We start from the raw sequence: 18,639 nt of genomic DNA, 5'->3' as shown, positions 1-18,639 counted from the left end.
AATTTTAGAAACTTCTATGTTCTGCTGTGAAGAAAATATGGCTGTACGAGGTTTCCAAAACATTGCATTCTCGGCTTCTTTTAATGGAAGATTGCTTTAAAAGATGTGTTTATTTCAAGTAACTATACATTTTTTAATAAACAAAATACAAAACGCAGCACTCCAAACAAATTGTGGTGCAATCAAAAGAGAAATCACTCATGCACATGAGTGATTAAGTCTCACCTGAGTTCACCACAATCTATCCGAAGTGCTGCGTTTTGTAATACAACATGCCTGATTCTTCGTAATGGTAGATGTTGGAGAAGAGTCGCAAGACTCTAATACGCTTAATGCTAAGTTCATACAAGTGTATGAAAAATACTTAGAATACAAAGGAAATGTGTCTTCTTTAACTTTAGGCCTTCCATAGAGATCATTTCATTTTCAACTTTGTAATTTTGTAACTTTTACATGCCACTGTATATAGGTGAATCTCAATTGCAAAATAGATAGGATAACCGCATGCAGTGATTTTTTCCCACACAATCAATAAATAAAAATTTAATGTAAACTAAAACAATGAATAACAATGGTCCATGTGTGCTCTATTTTCTAAACGGACACAACTTGAAGTGAATAGATGTTTATGTCAACGTAACATTAGTCATTCAATCCCACCAAAATCAGCAAATTTGAAGTTTTATCTAATTGTATTGTTAGCTTATTTGTAGACCTAAAATGATAGCATATTGTGAATATTTAAAGTAAGTCTTGGTTTCATTTGAGATTTATTTTTTTGAAATAGGTTCAACTCTTATTGGAAAGCTTCATCTTTCTCATGACTCGGAAAAAGATTTACAAAACATCTACCACTACTTTAAGGAAAAACAAAACAAAGAAAGTAACTTCTGAGTAAAAAAAAAGTAAAATAAATAAAATAAAATAAATTAAACCATGTATGTGAATGGACAATCATTGCTTATCCTGTCAGTCACCAGATACATTTCTACCACTATGTGAGTAGGAGGAACTGGTAAAATAACACAGGAAGTTCCAAGTTAGATACTGTATCCTCTCCACATTCTGTCAGCACGAGCATAAATCTATGGGAAACTTCCAGAAAATTCCCATTTTCTTGGTTTGGCTGCTCTTGAAAGGATCATTAAAAATGAATATTTGATAACAGCTTCTGAGATTCAGCTTGGACAGCTGGTGAAAAAAAAAACTGTATGTAAAATGAATCTGCTCCTCAGCTAGGCATATCAAATGAATTCAGGAACTCAGTACGTTATCTTCTCCACGTCATGCATTACATATTATCTTAGAATGAAATATGCAAGAGCAAACATACAGTGCTAAACTTAAAAATATCTTATTATTTCACGGGGTATTATTATTTAATTATTACAAAACACTTTATGCACAGTAGAGGACAGACAGATGCTCATGTATAAATAATTTATGCCACATTTTCAATTTAACTGTGTAGTCCCAAAATCTACAGGGTGGGCCATGTATATGGATACGCCTAAATAAAATGGGAATGGTTGGTGATATCAACTTCCTGTTTGTGGCACATTGGTATATGGGAGGGGGGAAACTTTTCAAGATGGGTGGTGACCATGGTGGCCATTTAGAAGTTAGCCATTTTGGATCCAACTTTACAAATGGCTCACCCAGGTCTATCTACATAAATGGCCCACCCTGTACAATTTTCCACATATTGTTAAAAATATTTGGCTTAATTTTTCTCTTCCTCAGTCCAAATAATATAATTCTACATATCAAAATCATGGGCCTTTCTTTACATAGGAGTTTTCTTCTCCCTGCTTCTCTATAAGCCTCTACACTTCTAGCAGGCTTTCTTATTAGATTGATAGTGGCATTTAAAGGAGTTTTCCAGGTAGTTGCAAGCTAAAAGCCTGTTGTCCAAATCGCCAATCTCCGCTGGCAAAGAGCAAATCAGAGACCACTCCTGCCAGTGATTCAGTGGTTTCTGTTGACGTCACATTGAAAGAGTAGAGGCTTCTCTTCTGATGAGTTCTGTTGATCATCATGTTGACTGTCTGCAGACTCCCAGTTGCCTGACTGCAGGAAGCTGATTGTCAATCACCATGACGCTGGCAGTCACATCCTGCCAACAGAGCAGTCTGGAAGAACAGCTGCTCTATTGACATGGAGCAAATGAATTGCCAGCAGGAGCGGTCAGTAACCGTTCTGAGTTGGCGCAGGGTAGGCTAGTTTTTAGGCCCATAATTTAAAAAAAATTGTCCTGGATAACTTCATTAAGTGGTTACGCAGCAGTGATTGGAGCTAGCAGATGTTTGTTTTTTTACCTAATCCTACCATTACTACATTTGAGCAAGTGTCCCTCATATTTTCTGCACCAGTTTCCAGATTTTTCTTGTTTTTAATCAAGCTATAATAAAAAATAAAATTTTATATATTGATCCTTTCTTTCAATTCATTTACTGGGCCAGTACCCTGAACTGTTTTTTTGAGTATTTTAATATTTGTTGCATGAAGTGTTACCCCATTTTTGATGTGTTTAAGATTATAAAGACTTTTGGTGATTAAAATCTGTCTTCGGCGAACACAGACTTTCCTTATTACTGAGACAGGAGATGACAGATGTTGTCAATAATGGGGTATTCCCATCTCCAAGATCCTATCCCAATATGTAGTAGGTGTAATAATAAAATTATCAAATACCTCCAATTAGAAATTTAGTATTCTTCTTCTGATTCCCTATGTGGCTTACCCCATGTGCAGGGTATTGCAGTAGCTTAGGTATCCATAGTTACATTCACTCATATAGTGTCAGTTAGTTGTTAGAGGTCATAATCATGTATACCTGAAGGAGTTTTCCCACAAACAAAGTACATTTTAACTAATAGATAATAATCTTAAATTCCACAACTGGATGTGTTAAAAATGTTCCTGTGCTCAGATAATACTATAATTGTTCCCCTGCTATGTACTGTGTAATGGCTGTGTCTGACAACATGGTCTGATCATATCACAGCTCGTGTGCAGGGGAGGACACATAAGAGAGTACACAGATATTACAGCATGGGATCACAGATTTTTGTTTTTGTAAGGTAAAACATTTCTCTAACTGTTTTAAGCTACTTTTTACCTTAAAGAACGAATTATCTGTGATGCTCATGTTATCCTCTCTCTATACTCTCTTTTGCTTCCTCCCCTGCCCAGGAGCTGTGGTATGATCAGACTATATTCCTGCACGGTCAGACACAGCTATTACACAGTACACAGCAGGGACACATTTATAAGATTATCTCAGCACAGGATCATTTTATTTAAACACATCCAGTTGTGGAACTTCTCACTATTCCAAGATCTGTTGATTAAAATTAACTTTGTAGGAAAACCCTTGAAGCTACTGCAATGCCTTGCTCATGGGGTAAGAGACAAAGCGAATCAGAAGAAATAGACTACATTTGAAATTGCAGGTATTTGCTAATATTATTATTAATTACAGCTATTACATATTGGGATATGACCTTGGAGTTGGGAATACCCCTTTAAAGGGAACCTGTCAGCAGGATTGTGCTGAGTAACCCTACAGACAGTGTCAGGTTAGCGCCATTTTACTAATTAAAATGATACCTTGGTTGATTAAATCCGTCTTGTGGTGGTTGTTTAATCTTTATTTGTAGTGTTCAGTCAATGAGATTCTCGTACTCTGGGTCTTTATGTAGTACTTTGCTTAGGTATTCGTACTGATGGCTTATTTTACCTACTGATTATTATACGTATTAAAAAAAATCACCTTCAGCAGGCAGGCGCTGGAGCCTGCGCTGCAGCATGATTGCATGTATAATGTCCATTAAACTGTTTTATTTAGTCATATACATTGATTAGTAAAAATAAAATCTTTCTCAAAATGACGTTGTGCGAGCCTGTGAAGTAGCATCTATCGGCAATTCGATAGATGCTACTGTGCAGGTGCCACCAGTGACAATTGCTAGAAGGAAAAAAAATTGTCTGAGCCTTTTTTGAGGACATCATGATTGATACACGTCTACTCTATTTTTATTAATCTCATGTTGCGGACTGCATTTTAAGAACCTTTTTCCTATAAAAGGCCAGTGCCACTATGTTGTGCAACCTTTTAAAAATATTTTTAACAAGCCCTCAAAATCACTCTAGAATCATCGCATACCTTGTAAAAAAAAGCTTTGACGTCCTGCACAGTATTGTAGTGAGTGCCGAGGGTCTCCAGATCATGCTCGGTCTCTCCTCTCTGTCTCTACTGCTGCCCCACCATTATGTTTGACTTGGATTAGGTCAACCACAGTGTTGAGGAAGCTTCACTTGTGCAGAAAACCTGAGGGGGGAGGCTTTGCTGGCTTGTGTGGAAAAAGTAAAAAACATCATCCTTTTCAATCAGCGATGGAGTGGCGTCATTACAGGGCAGAGAAGATGAACGCGGTCTGGAGATGTCTTTTGCTCTTTTGCTAACATAGTATTGATATTATAGGTTTCAAGCTTATTTTCTGCCCCAGTGCATAACCCATTGACGTAACTTATGCTAAAATTTTAAAAAAGGTTAGATTGAGACTGGTATTTTTTGTTACAAAGTGAAATCAGCTATGATAGCAAAAAACAAGCTTAAAAAGCTTTGTCTTACGTGTGGCATCCAGGATCTGCAAGATTTTATTTGGTGAGAAACATTGTTCTGAAGCATAGAACATTCCTAAATACAGTCATTAGAACAACTAATGACCCCAGTCCCAAAATTTTATGGTTTTACATATTAGGATATATTAACCAACTCTCAATTGGTTCATTTTACCTTGTTCTTGACAAAGTAAATGTTCAGGTTTTATCACATGCATTTTAAACGGTTCTAAAAAAAAAATTCTCATTCGGTTAGTATGGTAAATTGTTTTTGGCCTTTTTTCATGATACTGTATATGAGAGGCTTTGTTTTTATGTCCTTTGTATATTTATTTTTGGTGTTGATATCGTGAGAAAATGTTAAGAAAAAATAGTATTATCTACACTTTTTATGCCCATGTCTACATAGATCTTTCTAGGGTGAAATCCAACATCTAATCTGCAACACAATTCGCAACAGAATCCATACAGATTTTGTTTGTGACATGTAAACATACCCTACAAGACCAACTACTAAAGAAAAGGTAAAAAAAACAATAACAAAAAAAAAAACCCTGAAGTTTTAAGTTTGGTCAGTGGATTAATTGGTAGGTTTGTAAAGGGGCATTAAAGACTTACCCCTTCTTGGCCATTTGCTGTTGTGTTTGCCAGCATTTCTTGAAGGGCCCTGACAGAAAGGGACTGCTCCAGCACAAAATTACATATGCAAAGGTCAGGAGGAACATACTGTTGAGATAAGGTACAAAAACTAGATTAATAAGAGTCATGACAAGAGTATACATACAAAGAGAAATTGTCTTTTGTCACAAAAGAGTGCACTTCAATATAACTAGTTATGCAGTCGGATCACACAGTGCAATTTGTGCAGTTTGAGTTTCTCTCATTTTTCCCAGTGTCTAGAAATAACATTTAAATCTGATCTCTTGCAAAGAACAAGGCTGCATTTTGCCTGACAAATATGTCACATTACTTAGCACACATGGGCCCTGATTCATCAAAGCTTTTCCACCAGAATTCTGGCATAAAAAGCTTTGAAAGGACAAAACATTTTTGCGCATTGCGAGACAGCGTAATAATTTTGCTACTTTTGGTGCTTTCATGCCATTTTTGCCCTGCTTTGACAAAGTGGGCAGAACTGGACGTGCCACCATGTACATCAACCCCAAAGATTTTTTCATAATTGTCACTGTTACTACAATAATATAATTTAAGAGTACAAGAATAGGCAAAGCCAAAATTCTCACAGCATGCATGGTCCTTCCTTACTAAGTGTTCTCTGGCTTGCACAGCAATCTAAGTGACTACTATACATATTACTACATATGATTCACATTTGACTAAACAGTACTAGGGTGTTCTCATGAACTGCTCCCCAGCCTCTTGGCTTTCTTCTTATCGAGAGGGGGCACTGCAGGTTATATCTAGGAATTCGGCCAGCATCAGAACAGCGTTTGTAACATGTATACCAAAAAGTTTGCAAGCACTGCGTTCCCTGCCTAGGAAACCAGATACCACTTAAAAGACTGCAGTAGGTTGGCAATCTAAGCAATGAGCGTTAAACTATAAAATAAAAAATCCTTCTGTTCTTGAGAACAGAGATTATTAATAAGGTAATTGTAAACTTTAACCATTTGAAATGAGACAACCCCTTTGAATGAAAATTTCCACATGAATACATTGCCATAAGACAAAATGTTTCGTATAAAAGGTAAAAAAAAAAAATCTGTTCCACAATGGACATTTTTCATCTATTCACAGGAAAGGTGATAAGTGGCTGATTGCTGGGGACTCTGTCACTAGGCCCCTCATGATCGCTAAACGGCTACCTTTCCATATCTCTGGACCATTTACATCAACATTTTGTGCCTCAACTGATGACAAGTGATATCAAAACATCTTGCGCCATCTGGTACCATAAATGTGAATGAACCCATAGCAAAGTGTAAGATCTGTTCCAGCATCAGTTTCCTGCCACGCCAGAGGGGAAAAAAGCTGGATATATGGGAATGAGGTCAAACAGGAGACCTAATAAGGTGTTTTAAAGAAACACCAGTACATATGACTTGCGGCTTAATTAAATGTCTATGTGGTCAAAGGAGACAGTAAAGTTTCATGTACAGAAAGTGATGATCACTTTGCTATAGTACTAAGTGTGTTTAATTGTGCATGTAGGAATGTCTCAACAAGTTTTGGTTAAGTGCCGAATAGCAAAAACCTGCTGATAGATTGCCCTTAAGAGACTGCATCTTTCCCAATGGTAAAGCTGTGTCTTCACTCACTCTCATTTATCCTCTCCCTCGACACTGGTGCTGAGTAATACGTGATTTGATGTGGGTACCATCTTCTTTCTACAGACACACAGGCTGAATAATTGTATCCTTTTCTCTGCAAAGTCTGTGATGCTGTATACTGTCTGTGTGATCTCCCATCCCTGAAGATTTGGGTTCTTTCACTATCTCTACACATTGATCTGCTCTATACAACCTCCTTAAACTCCCTGCTGGTACTGTATCACTAAAAGTAGGCTACTGTAAGGAGAAAGAAAAGTAAAACAAGGAGAGTTTACAGAAGCCTGAAACTGTATGGCACTATAGAAATAAAATTATTAACTGTATGATGTTGGACCTATATTAAAAGGAGCAGCACAGTGAGCACCATTTTAAAGAAGACTAATTAAATAGAAAAATTACCTAATTTTGTATTTAGTAGGTAATATATAAAAGAAATAAATGGTCTTTCAGTGCAGGAAAAACAAAATACACAGTTCATATAACAGCACTTTAGTGACAGTCTAGGACACTCAGACTGGATAGCTTCCAGTATATCAGCTTAGTTTGGAGATATCACACAGGATGTCTTCTTACCTCCACACACATACCATGTGTGAGCCAAACAGGTCCCATTTTACAACATGTATCACATCCAGGGGTGGGGTATATGGAAAGCCAGACTCGCTCATCTCCCCGGCTGCCTGTAAACCTGGCTCGGATGCCCTATGAAGCCTTTTAGTACCATGTATACTAGAGCATTTCTCCAGGTTTACATCACAATGGACAACCATCTTCATGATACACACCTCAGATCAACTATGTGTCAAGTAGTCATCTTACATACCTCCCAACTCTGACTGAAGCCATGAGGCTTGGTACAATTTACCACTAGATAAGGGATTTTTCGAGAGAGAATCGGCATTACCATGTAGCTTCCCAGCTCTATGTTCCATGTGAAAACCTGCAGTGCTAGAAAAAAATGTGTAACTCTGGCATTTTTCCCCTTTTTCACCTTCCGCCACCTGAGTGGGGCATGGTCTGACACTAATTTAAATTTTCGCCCTAACATAGTTTCGCAATGTGTTCACCACCCATTTTATGGCCAAACATTCCATTTCTACAATGTAATAATTTCTCTTACATGCATTCTGTCACAACTCTGTTGTTGGGTGTCCCGGGACTAGGAGCTCCTTTCCTGTCGCTAACACTAGGAGCGCCCTAGCTTGCCCTGTTCCCTGGATTACTTTTGATGGTGAAGATGCTGGGGCCATGCACCTTGCCTTAGCTCCTGAATCCACCCTCAGTCTGTATCCTTCCCTCTTATGTTTGGGTCACTGAGGAGGAAAGCAAGACCAAGCTAAGCCACAGAAAACCAAAGAGGTTGGTAACTAAGCGGATTGCAGACCCTTGATCCTATCCACACAACTAGCAGTAGCCGTGGAGCATACCTACGATGATCCTAGATGCCTTGACACAGCCGTAGAACCAAATAAGCCTAAAGCAAGAAAGGGGAAATCTAAACTACCCCAGAGCAGACCCCAAAGGAATAGATAGCCCCCAAACATATATTGTCGGCGAGACAAGATGAAAACACAAACGCAGGTAGGAAAATAGACTGAGCAAATGATGGGGCCCACACTAACTAGACAGGACAGGAAAGGAAAGACTCTGTCTGCAATCATGCAAAAAACCCTGCAAAAAATGCCCAACACGTCTGATAGAAAAATACTGAAGTCACTAGACTTCGCCCACTATATCAGCACTCTGGTATATTCTGAAAGCAGAGCAAAAAGAGGCCAAACTAATAAGGGACAAAAACAAACTGGCACAAGCGGTAACATAAGGATGGAAATTCAGCACAGCCCCAGCCAGAGCTGGCTGACCACACAAAACTGAAATAGACAAAACCAGATCAAATGTGAACAATAGCAAAAGAACACTTAGCTGAGCATGCAGGGACTGCGCTGGAAACCAAGACCTCAGGAGGCAGGAAAAAAAATCACCAGGAGGGATAGAGGGAGTCGGCTGTCTTAAATCCAGTCAGAAACTCCAGATCTCCAGTCATCCTCTTCATTATCAGGTGGCAGGCCTCTGTTAATTAGATCAGCTCCATTACCTCCAGTAACTACCAGAGGAAGCCCGGGAAGAGAACTCGCAACCCCTCTGTTAATATAACCAGCACCACTACCTTCACTAGTAACCAGAGGTAGGCCAGAAAGCGAATTCACAACAGTTCCCCCCGTTAAGTATGGTCACCAGCATTTCCATCTGTTGCTCCGGTGGGAGTTTCTCTCATTGGGTCACCCTTTCAAACATGATTAAAAAGGCCTTTATGTCATCACCTAGGGTCATTTTCTGCAAAGCTCTCCTCCTCACCTTTCGGGTAGAAAAATAGTCAGATGACCTTGGAGTCGGAGCTGCCGACATGCCACGAACCCCCTTTGCAAGTAGTTAAATCTGCTGCTGTTGTCGGTGCTGCTACTGCCGTTGCTGTATCTGTTGCATAAACAGTTTGTTTCCTGTTGGGTCTGCACCAGGTGTTTCATCAGGTCCTCTATGTTGTCTGACATTGCTTCCTGGCTTTTAGCCACCTTCACCCAAGACATGAATCACCCCTGTAGTAGACACATGTGCTCCCTGGGAACACTGCCTATACTTCTAACACCAAATTTGGTGATGCAACTCACTTGGGAGAAGAATTAGGTATCACAGGAACCATTTCTGTTCAATAACGGCACTTTAGTGACAGTGTAGGACATTCAGGCTGGATAGCCTCTAGTATATCAGCTTAGTCTGGAGACATCACACAGGAGGCCTTCTTACCTAAACACACAGATCATATATGAGACAAGCAGCCTCCATATTACAACACAAACAACACCCATTAGTGGGGTATGTGGGCGCCAGACCTGTCCGTCTCTCCGGATGCCAGTTAACCTGGCAAGGATGCCCTACCAAGGCTCTTAGTAATAGGCATGCTAGAAAATTACTCCAGGTTTACATCGCAGAGGACAACCAATTCTGTGATACAGACCTTCTATCAAGTGTGTGTCAAACAGCCACCTTACAATATATTACATATATACATACACACACATACGTCAAAACATTAGTGCAAGGCTTTAGTCTTTGCCTAGCGTGAGGATGCTGCAATGACTTCTCCATGTTTTAAGGGGTTGTCTAGGACTATTTTTTTTACTATGGGCTTAAAAACTATCAGGCAGATTGCTGTTAAAAGAGGCAACTACCTACCTGATGTCTCTGGCACCTGCTCAGAATGGTCCCCAGCAATTCAGCTGTTCCAAGTCAGCAAAGCAGCTCTTCTTACGAGATCTGGTGTTGACGGGGTGTGACTACTGACATTATGCTGATTGATAGGTGGCCCACCGCTGTGAGGCAATGGGGAGGCAGCTGTCAATCAGCATGACGGTGGCAGTCACACTGTCAACAGAGGCAAACGGAAGAGAAGCTGCTGCTTTGTCTACATGACATCAGCGGAAGCCACTGAATCGCTTTCAGGAGCGGTCTGTTAGGAATTATGTGCCAGCAGAGATCGGCACTAGGCACAACAGGCTAGTAGGTAGCACCTACCTGCCTGTTAATTAGGCCATTAGTAAAGAAATTATACAGTCCTGGATAACATATTTAAGGCTTCTGAATGTCTGTAGGTGTGATCATTAGAGGAATATTGAAGTTACCTGTAGTTGAACCTGAATTTTTAGGTGGCTTCAGATAACTAAATATTAATTGATCTTCCACTGACCTTTCAATGTGTCATACTGTGACATCATGTGTTCACTTGTTGTCTTTGGTGTCTCAAAACAGAACATCTTATCTGTTGGAAACAGAATTTATTTGTCTTGATCCCCCATGTGTCTCTCACAAACTCCTACTCTATCCTTTACACTCAACAACTGTGCAGTAACATCTAGAATATCTATTACAAGAGTAAAATACTTCAAGGACAAAGGTAGTCACCTAGGATGCGATCAAAATTCCTCTTACTGCTTATATGTGTACCCCGGCTCATGTTTATCAGCAATAATATTGGTTTTGGTACTTAGACATTTACCCAAATTAGAAAAATTACAGATTGCTCAATGTCTGCTTGCAGGATATTGAACAGTAGGACCCCATTGGTTGGAGGTTACTTATCTGTAGTGGTACAGCAGTTAGCTAAAGGCCCTTTTACATTTAGCGATGCACCAGCGATCCGACCAGCGATATGACGCGGTCAGGATCGCTGGTGCATCGCTAAATGATCGCTAGTGAGCTTTCATACAGAAAGATCTCACAGCGATGCAGCAGCGACGCAGCGGACGATACTCACCTTTCACACACAGCGATCTTGGCGTCCTCCCGCCCGCCTCCACGCGTCGCTGGACGTCACAGCAGGAAGCCCAGCAGGAAGCAGACGACGAGAAATGGAGCCGGACAATCTCGCGCGATCAGCGATTGACAGCGGGGCAGCCGGTCGGAGGTAAGTATCACACATAGCGATATCGCTAGCAATATCGCTATAACGTCACAAAACCAGTGACGTTTTAGTGATATTGCTAGCGATATCGCTTAGTGTAAAACCCCCTTAAGTGAATGAGGATTGCATAAAGAATTCAGTCATTTTACTATTCCATTGTCAATAATTTATTAAATGTAAGTACTTCGTTAACCTAATTCATTTGATCTTTTACATAATTTTTTATTTTTCCAAGATTGATAGTTATTACCTATCCAAACTGATTGGCCCATCTGAATAGAGCGAGATTCAGCATGCACACCTCCCCTTCTTTCACTGCATATGGGACTGCTGGAGAAAGCAAGTTCAGCTCTCCACTATCTCTGGCAGTCCCTGAAATAATGAATTAGGAGAGAGGTACACATACTTGAACTTCACTCTATTCAGATGCGGCTCTGCAGAACCCCATTATCAGGATTGTTGGTTTCCCAGAGGTCAGACGCTCCAGCAATTAATACGTTATACCCTATTCACTGCATAACATTCAGTTTTGGAAATATCCCTTTAACATTAAGAATATATTAATTATTGGTACATTCTTACAATTCTGCATGTATGCACATATACAACTGATATTCTAAAATTGTGTATCACAACTCATTATTGAGGCAACTATGGTGTCCTGTGAGGCCCTATATATTTCCCTTTGACAGCACTTCATTGACTGCACTATGCAGTTGTAATGCACAACCGTACAGGTGGCCATAAACATTAGATGAATGTTGGCAGAACCTGTTGATTTTGAAGAGGCGGGCTAATGAATCTAAGGCCGGGATCACACATGCGAGGAATACAGCCGAGTCTCGCATGGTAATACCCGGCACTGCCGCCGGCACTCAGGAGCGGAGCGTGCGTCCGCATAGCAATGCATGGAGCCGCACGCTCTCCTCCCGAGCACTGACAGCAGTGTCGGGTATTACCAGGCGAGACTAGGCTGTATTCCTCGCATGTGTGATCCCAGCCTAATGTGGATGGTTGTATCCGGATAGCAGACTTTAGGGAGAGAAGGGTCAGCATGTTGTATTTCATTACAGACAATAGCTTAACTACAGGAGTGACAGGGTATTCATCTTAAGCCCTATCACTCAGTGGGGCTTAGCCCGAGTGGCCACCACTCTTAGCTGAATCGTTGCGCACTGGATACTGATATAGTTAAATCCAGCAGTGCAGCAGAGAACTATGGTCTCCTTGCCGTTCCACTGTATGTTTTGTAAGTCCCAAGTAACTTTAGGTCTGCAGATTACAGAATGGCAGGTACATGCACTGGACAACATTGATCCAGCACAGGTGTGCCAATGGAGTCACAGAGATGCTGTCTGTGCTATTGGACTCCTAAGGATCTGGGGTTAGGCGAATGTAACAAAAAAACTGACGTCTTCGATAAAATCTTGACAGCTTTATTACATTTTCATTAAAATCAGGTCACAAACAGGACAGTGTTCTGGTGTTGACGTGCTTGACTTAAAACAGTCTTAATCGTAACAGGTCCCTGTTTGCTGCTTCCTCATTTAAAAACATAACACACTCCCCCCACAGTGACATCACTAGAATTCATTATATGCAAAAACAACCGTAGTGGTTCGATAAATTCAAATGTCAAAACATAAACTATATACAAAAATGTAAACAATGTTTCACATAGCAAACAAAAAATCCAGGGACAATATCAATCATATTAATTGCTAAATGGGCAGTCGAGGGGCATTAATACATTATAGGGGAACACTGGGGGAACTATTACTTTCTAAGGTGTTTAAAGAGGACATTAATATTTCATATGGCACAATTTTAACATCTTGAGTGCACAATGGTGTGCATTTTTATTTATGAGGGCACTATAGCGGTACGGTTACCATGCCACACAGCAGACACATTAAGGGCTCATACCCATTTGCGATTAAAAAAACAGTACGATTTCTGGACTGTAAAAAAGGGAGGAGTGCTATGTGAATGACATGCGATTTCTATGCGATTTTTAATCTTTCCATCCGTTTTCCATCCGTATGCAATCCGTTTTTTTTTCGCAGCAACTCTTTTTCTACAGTCATTTACAGGACCATTTACAGTGTTCTATGCCACAGAATGGTAATGTATCCGTTTAAAATGGATGGAAAACGGATGGTCCGTTTTTTAATCGCACCCATTGACTTGCATTGGCAAAAATCGCAGGAAATCGCAGCATGCTGCGATTTTTTTCTCAGTCCGATTTCGGATGGGAAAAAAAATCGCAAGTGAGATGTCACCCATTGACTAACATTGGTTAGAGTGCAATCTGATTTTAAATCGGATTGCAATCGTCCGATTTTATCGCCAGTGAGTATGAGCCCTAAGGCCGGAGTCACACACAACGATAAAAAAATCAGTCCGATTTTTACGGTCCGAAATCGCACAAAGGTTTCATGACCAGGGATCCATCTGTCATCCGAATTTCCTGTGATGATCCGATTTTATTCGCATGTAAGCATTCGTTTGACATCTGTCTGGCGATATTTTCTCGGAGGCTTGCAAAAAGGACAAATAACGATTTTTAGGCCTGAAACTAATTTAAATCATCATCCCACCCTATATTTATGGGCTCTCCAACAGGTGGGAGCCTGCTACCTTTGCCATAGAGTCAGTGCTTGGATTTGGTTAGGTCTGCTTTGTGCTAAACATGACAGACAGGCTGACTTTTAACACCACTGAGCGTGTTCTTTTCTATTGGGTTATATCCCGACGTTTTGGTGAGCCATACCCTGTGATTGTCGATGCGAGGAGGCGTAGATGAATGTGGGTCCATCCGCTTTTGATACGCAGGATATCTAAAGGCCATTTCCACTTTCTATATTAAAGCCTGTGCGGTCCTACATAACTTCACACGAATTCATGATTGCCCCTCACATGATGATGCTGAAGTTCAGTCTGACAAAGTGTATAGGCCTAGGACACATGTAAACCCACCCCATCGTCCAATCTCGGGACTCAAAGTACGTGATGTGTTCACTACTTATTTTTTTACACCTCATGGTGCTACTCCCTGGCAAGATGATGCCTTATCTATTTAGTGTTTTGGTTGTGTTGCATTGTCATAAAGATTTTTTTGCTTGCCCTTTTGTGTGTTTTTGTGACCAGTTTAGTGTTTTAGATGTATCTAACACATTACAGAACATATCCGAACATGAACAAGCACACACTGTGAATTAACAAGTTTATTACTTGGTTTATTTTTGGTAATGCCAAAAGAAAATAACCATATAAGTAACATATTGTATGGCATAATGCTAGCAGCACATTATGATGTCAAAACCTGAGCAAATAATATACATACTGTATAAAAAAAACAAAAAACAATGAGTACCAAAGGCAAACCTACAAGTCATGGTAGGTTGGGGGTGGTGAAGGTGGGGGTCCTGCTTGAACATTTGGCCTTGGTTGCTGGGACAAATCCCTATCCCCCTGTGCGCTGCCAGTTGGCTCTGGCATCTGCTGCATCCTGGCAGGATCAATTTGAGGGTTTGGGTAGGGGTAACTAGGAAATTGCTGGGGGTAGTCCTGATGGTAGGGCTGCCCAAATTGCCCATATCCCCCAATATGGCCATGTCTAACATACCCATGTTGGGGCCACCCTCCAACATTAGGTAAGTTAAAGTGGCCATATTGTGCATGTGCGCCCTGGCCCATATAATGGACCTGTGGAGCCACATTCTGTATGTGTACAGGCTGAGGCAGAGGTGTTGGTGCCCGTGGTGGTGGAGGAGGAGGAAGAGGTTCCAAGGATGGTTGACTTGCCACTTCAAGTCCAACCAGCCTATCTATTTGATTTTCCTCCGACAACTGCCACCTTTCCAAAAATTGAAACACAGTGCGGGGATTATTGGGTGGTGTGCTGGCATCCAGAACTGTTTGTAGAGCCCCTCTGGTATGCAGCCTGTACCCATGGGGAATTGCCCTCAAGTACTGTGCCAGACTGTGCCCATAAGCCTCCTCCCCATCATCATGAGCAGCTGTGGACAAGTAGTCCAAGACACCTCGGTCAACCTGCCTCCTTGTTCCCGAAGCTGCTCCTTCTCTCCTGCACCGGCCTCATCGTGGTAGGGCAGAAGGCTGTGGAGAGGTATCCAGTGGCATGGTGGAGCTACTACTGTTGCCCTGGTCCTCATGTTGTGCTGGCTGGCTACCAGATTCTGGTGGTGTGATCTTGGTGGTGGGGGTGTGGCTCTGGGAAGTTCTGCAGATGGGCCTGACCCTGCAGCAACATCAGACACTGGATCTATCACCACCTCAGAGTCGGAACCCGTCTCCCTCTCTGTAAGGTTTGACTCCATGCTACAATATAAAAAAAAACAAAAAAAAAACATTAATATTTTTGCATTGAACAAATAAAAATTACAGAATTAAACCGTGCACTTACGGTCTCAGAGCCATCACAGGAGCAAGGAAATGTAGGCGGTCGAAGGCGGTATTTCCTCTTGGTGGTTCCGGCCGCTCCACTACGGGCCCTCAGCTGTTTCTCCCTCCTATATGTGTCCCTACAGCTGCGCCAATGCCTCATCACATCAGTCACTACAATGTAAAACAAAACACAGGATTTCAAAAGACCACATATATGGCTATGTTATCAACGGTTTACATATGCTTAGGCAACCATATTTAAACTTATATGAATTCGATTTCTGAAGTCTCTACACCAATACTCCAAAAATGAGTAACAGGTTCAGGCCTATTACTAAGGACCTTCTAACCAACCTACTTTAAAGCAAAATGTAGTAAAACATGTGGTAATGATGTATGGATGCGAACATCCATTATTTTTTTTAATAAAAAAAACAAGATATATACTGGCTAAGATACGGACCAAAAAACAAGGAGAGCACTGCATTTGGTGGAAGAACAATTAGCTAAGGATTGCAATATTTGTCTGAAAATATTAATGGGGCCACCAGTCAGGGATGTGTAATTTAGATTGGGATAATATGCAGACATTAATGGCGTAGTAATTTCTGAAAGATATTTGGCCAAGGAGGCCACACATTGTAACTTACATTGAGCATATTACATTTGCCTTTTTAATTATGTGTCCACATTTTTACAGTGCAATTTAATTTTTGGGGGAATATTTAACTTACTAATTTGCTCCTGCTCCTCCCGAGGTCTGGCCGCATAACCAGTGAATATCTGGGAACAGATTCTTCTCCACGCTGCCTCCTTGCGTGCCTGGTCAGCATAGTGGGGATCTCTCTGGTCCCATAGTTCTGGCCTCTCCTGGACCAGAACTATCAGCATTTCTACATTCACTTGCGTGGACATGATGGAGGAAACCGTGGAGGCGTTCTTCCTGGTTTTTTTTTATGGTGCAAGTGAAATTTGCATGCCAAAGCTTCCTGCCAATGCCTGATGCTCTTTCCTGTTGACCTGGAGAAGTCTTGCGATTTTCTCGCAAGTCACACTTGTTTGTAATCCGTTTGTAATCCGATTTTTTATTGCACCCATAGACTTGCATTGGCGAGTCCGATCCGAAAATCGGTGACAATCGCAGCATGCTGCGATTGTCTCGGTCCGAGGAAAAGATGCGACAAAAAATCGGATGATGGGAGCTACACCATAGAATAACATTGGGACGAATGCAATGCGATTTTTTATCGCATTGCATTCGTCTGATTTATTCGCTAGTGTGACGCCGGCCTAAATGTACAAATAGGATAGCAACATTCTCAGTGTTGGGTTTTAGCAAACTGGGAATAGGTGGGTATACATGGATGACCGATCATAAATAATATCACCTGTAAATACTGCATTCTTTTATGTGTTTTTTACTTGTTTTATATGTTCTACAGAACTGGAATCTGTCATTTTATGGTCACTTTATAGTGGTGATATTGGTTTAGATGTATGACTAGTGATTTCTATTCAGCAATATCATGGTCATCTGCTGAGATATTCCCAATACCCACTATAATTGCAGTGTGCTTCTGTACTTGTTAACACGGTTACACCGGTTAGTGGCAGGCTTTAATGAGCTTTGCCCCACCACACCTCCATGCTGAACCCCTACCTACGCGCGTGAAGATATAATTTTACTTAAAATACTCAAAAAGCTTTTTAAATTGTAGATTTACCTTTAGATTTTAGAGTTTACAAGTTGACTTTTAACTTATCGCTTATCATGAATGAACGGTGTGATCTGTTATAGTTCACAAGCCATTTGGCTGCAACTGAAATCTTTGCAACACTGTGTTGACAGGCGACACACGCCGAACAATGGAGTTGAGTTCTTGTAATGCAAGACAACATGGAGGAATTTTCACCATCTACATTACATCCCTAAGTATGTAATGCCTGGTGAAAAATAAAAAGCCTCACGTCCCAGAATCCAAATCAGCAGAACGCGTTCTGTGCAGACATAGAGCCCATAGCTAATACTGGAGGATGAGATACTGCAGTGAAGATTGGATAAATAGGACCTATAATTCTGGATGCAATTTGTTTTTGTTTTAGACATCAAGATGTAAAATGGAAAAGAAAGAGGAAAGGTAATTTATCCAAACTGCCATGTCAGAGTCAAAAGCCTCTTAATAAATTTTTTGGCTAAATTTATTTTGGCTGTCCGTTCACTACAAACTGACATTTACGTGTGCTATGGTGACATAAGTTTTGCTATAATTTAGGACAATTTCTTAAGTAAATTAGTGAAAATGTGTTGGGCAAAAGGAAAAATCATCAAATCTGTGAAAGGTTTTTATTTTTTTTTACACCATGGACTAAACAGTATAAACACTCACTTATAGCAGCAGGGCACCCTGGATGGACCCTAAGCGAGGAGGATCTCATTCCTAGCTGGATAGGAAAGGGTGTTGGGAGGTGGGTGGAGCTTGCGGGTTCAGAGTGGGAGAACAGAAGGAAGTCAGGAGCAGTTCTCCCCTAGGGGGAGAAGTGAAAAGACTTAGACAGAGCAGATCCTAGTTGGGAGGAGCTGCTGGATGGAGGAGATATTGAAGGAAGCTCCATGTAGAGGGAAGGGATCCCAGAGGCACGGTCTGGGCAGAGGCCACCCGTGAGGCTCATTCCATGCTGATCACCGTCAGGTGGAGGGATAAGGTTGCAGAAGGGTCTCGACCCCTAGCCTAGTGGAGTGGACAACAGGACTCTGCTAGCAAGTCGACAGCTGTGGTAACTTTAGGGACTATAGCCACTAACCACAGTTATTTTCTCTGGAAAGGCGGCCAAAAAGGAGCAAGGAAATGCAGTGGG

At 41.0% G+C, this 18,639-nt stretch overlaps 1 protein-coding gene across 1 annotated transcript in view; it reads right to left on the bottom strand.

The window, feature by feature from the left end:
- RYR3 (ryanodine receptor 3) overlaps nt 1–18,639 on the bottom strand; it is an 869,465-nt gene that overhangs the window by 587,534 nt on the left and 263,292 nt on the right. The window contains exon 3 of the mRNA XM_073552155.1: nt 5,245–5,352. Within this exon, the coding sequence (XP_073408256.1) occupies nt 5,245–5,352 (108 nt within the window). The remainder of the gene's footprint in view (nt 1–5,244; nt 5,353–18,639) is intronic.

The sequence above is a fragment of the Dendrobates tinctorius genome, unplaced genomic scaffold (assembly GCF_039654945.1).
Source record: "Dendrobates tinctorius isolate UK_male_01 unplaced genomic scaffold, ASM3965494v1 ptg000186l, whole genome shotgun sequence".
NCBI lineage: Eukaryota > Metazoa > Chordata > Amphibia > Anura > Dendrobatidae > Dendrobates > Dendrobates tinctorius.
This window is presented reverse-complemented; position numbering and strand designations above follow the sequence as displayed.